General features: G+C 35.8%; 1 protein-coding gene across 1 annotated transcript in view; it reads left to right on the top strand.

Moving 5' to 3' along the window:
• Window positions 1-249: 249 nt before the first annotated feature.
• Window positions 250-7990, top strand: part of aralar1 (calcium-binding mitochondrial carrier protein aralar1) — a 40330-nt gene continuing 32589 nt past the window's right edge. Inside the window, exon 1 of the mRNA XM_017625947.1 lies at window positions 250-719. Coding sequence (XP_017481436.1) covers window positions 666-719 — 54 coding nt within the window. The 5' untranslated portion in view covers window positions 250-665. The remainder of the gene's footprint in view (window positions 720-7990) is intronic.

The following is a 7990-nucleotide window of genomic DNA, read 5'->3' as shown; positions in this document are numbered from 1 at the left end:
AAGCGCAAAGCGAAGCAGGTCGCACCAAAAAGCAGTGCAGCGGTTAAGTTTAGCCGTTTAGTTCGGTGCGGTGCGGTGCGGAGGCAGAGAGCTGGGCGGTGCTGTTGTGCTCCTATTCCATCGCGATAACACATCGACGCACGCCTAAAAATTGATTCTTTATTTGCTCACCGCCTATACCCTATATATGCGATCTGACAGATTTTTCCATTGGGGTTATTGCTGCTCCTCGGAATAGTGTTGCAAAGTGACAACCAATTTGCATTCTTAATTCGTTGTTTTTTTTTATTGGATGTTGTACATACATACATACATATGTGCTTAATATCATCATTAGTGAAACACTGGAGTGCAGACCAAAGTCAAATTTAGTAAAGCACAAACTAGAGTGTTTTTCCATATCGGCAGGTGATTCAAGTACCACCATATAGCTGTTGTTGCTGCACTAAAACAGTTACTCACTAAGGCAATAATTCACAAAGTTTTTGGAGGCCGGGGGCGGAGAAAGAAATCCAACAGCGGAGGGCAATTCAGGCAATTCTGGCTCGTGTGGAAGGACTGTTAAAAGTGTAGTTTTTAATTGAACAGCTGTTAAATAAAGCATTTCAGCCAAAAGGAATACCAGCTACCTGCCATCTCACTCGTCGTGTATCCTTTTGGTTATAATGAGTATTATTTGTCTACACAATTGGATACTGCCGTCAGTTCAATGTCAAGATGTAAGTCAATATCCTTGAAAACTACTAAATATAAATGTAGATAAGTACCTACGTGTGAAAGTGCATATGCATGTGCATATGAATATTTAAATGAGTTACGGTTAGTGTGTCAACATATGAGGCCATGAGAGGCAGAGGAGCCTATCTACAAAAAAAGAATTGTTTTGGATAATATGAGTAAGAAAGATCTATAAATAATAAATACGGTATTTTACTGAAAAGTACATTGCGCTTACGTGATGCATTTGCAACCTGTACCTAAACTATGTTTAAATGTCTGGCTACTCTAGCTCTCAAGGCCTCATGTGCGAATATTGTTATTGGATTGAAATTTTAACTTATGTTTTTAGCTTTAATTTTGAGAGTAGAATAAACCACTTTTATACATTCCCATTAGTAAATATTCGCAAACAGTTTTCTAACTACGGTCGACCTTTTTAATGACTTCATTCAGTTCTAGGTGTATGTATTTTTAAAAGTTAATATTTAAGTGCACATTACGGTCTGAAAAAGCCTGATAAATTAACAAAGGTCCCGCAAAAGATGCGGAAAAGTTTCCGCAGATCTCGAAAAATTCCAGAAAAGGTACCGATGACAATCCAAACGACCTCGAAGGATAAAACTCAAAGAAGCCAGAATAATCGTTAGCACTCCCGAAAAGTACCAAAATATCTTAAGTGGTTCGGAAAAATATCGAGATGAACTTGAAAAGTCTGAGGATGCCTACATGCGAACGACGTGTCGCGAGGCGTAGTGAGCCAGAGCGCGCAATGCGCGACGCGACGCGGGGTAGCCCGCCGCAGGAACGCGCACCCCGCCGTTGTGTTATGCACTTTTAAAGCTGCACTCAGAAAAACATTCCCTGATGCTAGGAAAAAAGTATATTATTCTAAGGGAATATTAGCTTTAAATGGCTCCAAAGATATGGTTGCTTTAATATGATATTAAAATATTAATATTAAAACGATTCGACTCAGTTTAAGGAAAAAAAAATTCCTTATATAGTCTTCAGGACTATTGTCTTTGTTCATAGGAAAAATTAACTTTCCCTGAATGGAATAAGTTTGTCATTTTACTCGGGACGCTCAGACAGTCGCAATGGCCGACAAGCAAAGCCAAAGTCCGTGAATTCTTAAGTTTGTGTCACGCTTGCTTGGCGAAAGAGAAAAACAATCAATTGATGCACAGCAAAACTTTGAAAATGGTGCGCTCTTTTACAATTTTATTTTCACGAAGTTCGCTTATTTTTTAGCAAACTTTTTCCTAAATTAATTAAATTAAATTATTTTATATAACAACTTATGAAATCGTTTAGAGGATGTTTAGGAGTACCTACCTCCAAAAAAAAACATTTTAGTAAATATTTTAAAAGTGGCCGTTTCACGAATTCTTAGCCATATTCGAGTATATGTACGTGCATACACATGTGTATATACATATGTATGTACATATATTTGCATAAGTCTCCCTGCAGACTGCTTCGTTTCTAAAAATATATCTTTGGCGCGCCTACACTCAAAGCTGCGTGTATGGGCGCGAAATGATTGTCCGAGCACAGACAAACTCTTTAAAAAGAAATAGCCAAGAAATACATTGAATTAGTGAACAATTTATTTAGAAAGAAAACGCATTATTTAAACCCGTTTGAACTTGCATACATACATATATACAGAGTTGCTACGTGGGTGTAAAGTTTTTTCGCCGCCGTTCAAAATACAATACATAGGCATATTTATGTACATGCGGGAAGTCCCGCGTAATTAAAAAGGAGAGAAGTCCTTTGATTGAGAATGGGAAATTTTCAAATTTGTATCTACCCATACGCGGGCGACTATATATGTACATACATATCGACGGCTTATACGGGTGTTTCCTGCGTTACGGACGTTCCGTTTAGAGACACTTTTTTCATTATAAAAACTATAGTAGGCTCTGAATGAACACAAATTTCTTGTTATGAGTAGTCATCATCAATACCTCCTATCTGAATCCAATAAACATATTTTCCACAAATGTTATATGGTAAGTGTATAGCGATTAAAAGTTCCCGTTCGGACGTTCCCAACATGGAACTCGTATCGAAGATGACTGATGATTTTTGCTAAATTCTGCGAATCTGTTAATAGTACAAAAAAAAACGATGAGTGAATGGTTGTTAGAATAATAAGCAGCCATAATCATTGCGTCAAATTGAACTTCCTGACAATGTTTAGTAGCTGCCACTGTCTACTTTTATACTCGCCAAAATTCGCAGAAGTTAATACCTGTTTTTTGTTTTCAATGAATCTCTTTTTACGCAAGTTAGTCGCATCTTGATGCTTTTTTGCCATGATATGATCATTTTTAATTTTCCTCCTATAGTTTTTTCTTACGATCTCCGATCCTAGTATATTTTTAAGTTGTTTTTGTTGTAAGGCTTACGGAACATAAGCTATACTAAATTTTTGTATAGAGTTCCAATTCTTTTTAATCGTGTATCAAAATTATGAAGGTATGGTTTCTCCGAAATAAAGAAAAATTTTAAGTGTAGTTGGAAAATATCTTAAAATGGAGTGGGCCAATAATGGAATTAGTCCAATTTTTTGGTGGATGAAAGACAAAATATGTAGTTATCGATTGGCATCTATAAACTTTGTCCAGCCAAATTCTATTTTTTTGGTCTTGATTGACACTTTTCAGGAAAAACCCATATTTATTCATTACCCTCTATCTAAAATTTTCACAACAATTACACTTTGGTCCCATTGTTTGATCAAACTGCGTGTCTGTGTAATCTAATCAAATTTCAGTGTTTCGTTTTTTTAAGTGGCATCACCACAAGAAAAGCATCTATTCATTTTTTAATACTAAAATGAAGTCGTATTCTTATGAAATTTTTTTTTTTATTATATTCTTGTGAACTAGCGTGTCTGTGTAATTTGATTGTTTGACTTCTACGCGTCAAAAAACCCATCAAATTTCAGTTCTTGTTGAAGTTGTATCACTATAAAAAAAGCTTTGAATTTTTGTTTAATAATTTATTAATTCTAAAATGAAGTCGCTTTGTTATTTTTCTGCCTCATTTCTTGCTTTTTATTTAAATTCGTGTGCATTTCTTCAACTTTGTTTATCAATTTGATCAAACAGCACTTTACATGCTCCACAGCAGATGCCAAACGACTATCAAATTTTATGAAAATCAAATCAAACAGCCAGGGTTATAACTACGGCAAGCTTAAATACGAGTAAATGACATGAAAAATCGTAGCCGAAAATAAAGTTCCGTAGTCGATTTTTTATAGGTCGCTCGTTTACTGGAGAACGTCATAATCCAAATAGATATTTTGTTTCAGTTAAGTATGCAAAATGGCTGCCGATCTTTATTTTATATTCGCCGAAAAATGCGTTACGCTATCCTCCAATTGTTTCCCTGGAACTTTGACCTATAAATCTTAGACTCTACAATCTCTCTTTAGGCAAAGTAAGGAACCAAATGGATTTTTAATGACAGAGCTATCATCTAGCATTTCAAACAAGTGTTGCATATTTTAGCGAAAGAGTGAATAAAATTATATTTTAAATGGCGTTTTAACTATTAGTATCGTGAAGAAATTACGAAAGTTATGCCATTCCCCAGAAAGAATAACTTTAAGAGGCATATTTATGCTTAGTTATAGTATGTGCTACATAAAAATACAAATTAGACTAATATTATTTATATCATACCTTAAAAATTACCTGAATTCGTCATTTCGTGTTTGTATTAAAAAGAAAAACAACTCTATTTTATGTTGTTGCTGCAAAGCGTATTTTATTTCGGAATTAAAACCGTAGCAGATCGTCGGTAAAGCGGAGTAGCGTAGTAAATTTAAAATTTTCTCTAAAGCCGTAGTAAATCTACTACGATCGTAGTAAGGTTCTAACCCTGCAAACAGCCATAAAACTTCCCAGTGGAAATCTTAACCATACGACATCGATTTCGGTGGCATGACCTTGCTGCTGTGTATGCATGCCAGTATAAATGTACATACTTTTATTTCCATTTAATACGTGTGGGTTCTCAGAGCGTATGCGTACTCTAACCATACACTTGTACTACTGCTGTATGCATATGGCTGCATTAGGCTATCTGCACACTTGTCGTCCAATCATAGTTGCGTTATCGTCTCGCCCTGAAATTTGGAGCCGAGCACATGCATTTCAAAGGAGATCTGCACACTTGCCGTTGTCGGGTAGTTATCGGCAAAACTTAGAAGATGCAGAAACGGATAAGTACGGCACTGTCGTTTGCTAATCGTTGTGAACGCATTGTTTGTTTACATTTTATGGGGAAAAATTAGTGAAAAAGTGAATATTTGCATAAAAATTAGTATTTTTTGCATAAAACCTGTGGAAATTATTAAAAAGTTGATAATGACATTAAAATGCAATAAATGTGAGCGTTTTAACTATAAAATATGACGAAATTGTAAAAAGTCTCTGTGTGCATGCTGTGTGAATGTTAATCCCGGGATCCCGGACTTTTTAAGGTCAAAAATATTGATTTTCAAGAATTCTATACTATTTCTACGAAAAGTGTTTTCACCCCATATAAAATACATGGAAAACTTTGAGCGCCTTGAGCGACCTGTAAATATTTTTTGATTTCAAAATAAAAATAATAGGGGTATATTTTTTCGGTATGGAACAATCCTAGGGGTGAGAGCATAAAAATTCCGACTTCACTTTTTCACATGCACTTTTGGACTACCCTAATATACACAATACACAGTTTGATCAAACAATTTGATCATGTAAGGTAGCTATTAGAATTAACATCAGTAATAACAGTTAAGTCCTAGTTGGGTTTTAACATCGGAAAGTAGTTTTTGCAAAAATTAATGACAGAGGGTATTGAATATACGTAAGTCCTCAATACGGATGCTCAACGCTCGTATCTATACTTTTTTTGCAATATTATATTTAAGATTCCAAAAATGGATACTGCTGTTTGTTTTTCAAAATACTGCATTTATACGAAAAAGTACTTTTTTGCTACCTAAATATTTTTAATGCAAAAAAAAAGATACGAGAGTTATGCATGCTAGATTTGGAGAATACCCTCATTGAACAAATATTCGATATTGTATGTATGTATGTAGGTATGTATATTCTATGGTTATATTCGTTTGTATGTATATATCTAATAGCTGTTTTTAAAATAACTCATAAACTCGTACACAAACATGCAAACTCATTTCGTTCGACGTGCTTTGTGATTCACGTGATAGTACCGTGGTGAGACTACGTGACGTATGAGTAACGCATTTTTAAATAAGTAAAACTTCCGCTGAGCCATAGTTGTTAAAGTGAGCTTATAAATTGCATTGAATTAACGAGTTTTCGTTCTGTGTGGACATATGTACATATGTATGTATATGTTAATATGCATATATGGTATGGTATATACGGAATTTCGTGCGATCGTTTGAACGCGTTGATTGGTTATTACAGCACGTGTTGTTTACAAAGTGTTTTATTTTGTTTGGGTTTAATTTTTATTGGAGTCTTAGCTCTCATCTTTATTAACAACAATTAATAACACTCAGGCAATTTGTATTTCATTGATTGCGCTTTTCTTTGAATAATGCGATCAAAGCATCATTGCAAGAATTTTAAATATACATATGTACGTAGATTTCCATTACTTATTAGCACGGCGGTAATTATGACTGCAGCTGATTAACATATAATGCAAAGTGAAACATGCATGCATGACCATTAGAGTGATTGATAAAACATAAATAAAAATATCGTGTAGACGCAAATTAAATTTGTTTCTGTACAAAGCAGATGCGGGTACATACGAAATAGAAATGTTTCTAATTTCATCTGACACACAAGTAGAAAATTCTGCCATTTGGAAACATTTTTATTCCAATTTTAAAAGGTGTTGATGGGCGTTCTATATAAATAATGTGACCAACTATTTCATAGCTCACGGAAGTATAGGTCAGGTTGTGTTAAGTAAACGTCGTGAGCCGATTCGATCCCTGCAAGCTCAGTGTTTGTTCAGAAGTGCGATCCAAAATGCTTCCATCTTAGCCTCGCGAAGGTTGGACATTTTAAAAGAAAGTGTGGAGATGATTCCACTTCATTTACCTCTTGACTGCTGATAAAAAAGGATCAGCTGAAATTCCTAGTCTCCCCGCATGAATACCAATCGCACAATTGCCTGTCAGAACCGCCCTCACTAGCCCTTGAGGTTTAAAGCGGCCTATAAAAATATTTCCTGAAGCAGAGAAACGTCGTCTTTTCCTCTTTAATGTCACAAAAGAACCCGGTGTTTCTTAGCCCAATAGCAGTTCGTGCTGTGACAATTCTGTCTGCAATATCCGCAAGCGCCGTGTTCGACATATGAATGTTAAGCACCAGTAGAGGTGTGATTCCTAATGCTCCACTAATTCCTATTTTACAAGTGTAGTTTTCTCTAGTGAGTTCCACCAGACAAGGGCTCCTTGAAACAATATATGCTTAAATCTGGTTTCCTAGAGCTTTTGAATTAATTTGGGCGGGAGACCTCACCTTTCACCGATAGCTCCCCTACAGCAGTACCAGGCAACCGACACCTTTCTAACCATTTCCTCAAGGTTAGACTCCCACAACAGCCGCCGCACATCATCAACATAGCCGATCACCCGACAGCCCACTTTTTCCAGTTTCTCTAGAAGGAACCCAGATCCGCAATCAAGAGCAGGGGAGAGAGAATATCACCTTATGGACTGCTCGTATTGTAGGGCTGCCATAATCCTGAACCCATCGACCCCATCCAAATAAAAAACGAAGAAAAGTGCGATAGCGATCCGAAAATTGTCGCCAGCTAGTTACAAATTCTCCCTCCTGAAGTACAAAGTATCGCAAAGAAGTACATTTGACTGTACTTCGAAGTACGAAGTACAAGAGCGAAAAAAGAAGTACTGTACTTCCGAAAGAAGTACGATTGCTCACATTATATATATAAATAACATGCAAAAAAATTTGTATTTATTAAAAATTTTATAACTATTGAACCTTTTGGGAAAAACATTTCTAGGCCCATTCTTGTAGGGCATTANAGTACAAGAGCGAAAAAAGAAGTACTGTACTTCCGAAAGAAGTACGATTGCTCACATTATATATAACGGGTGATTTTTTTGAGGTTAGGATTTTCATGCATTAGTATTTGACAGATCACGTGGGATTTCAGACATGGTGTCAAAGAGAAAGATGCTCAGTATGCTTTGACATTTCATCATGAATAGACTTACTAACGA

The sequence above is a fragment of the Rhagoletis zephyria genome, unplaced genomic scaffold, assembly GCF_001687245.7.
Source record: "Rhagoletis zephyria isolate East Lansing unplaced genomic scaffold, Rhagoletis_zephyria_1.1 Rzeph_scaffold_04339, whole genome shotgun sequence".
Taxonomy (NCBI): domain Eukaryota; kingdom Metazoa; phylum Arthropoda; class Insecta; order Diptera; family Tephritidae; genus Rhagoletis; species Rhagoletis zephyria.
Note: the sequence above shows the minus strand (reverse complement) of the source record. Positions and strands in the feature narration are given on the sequence as shown.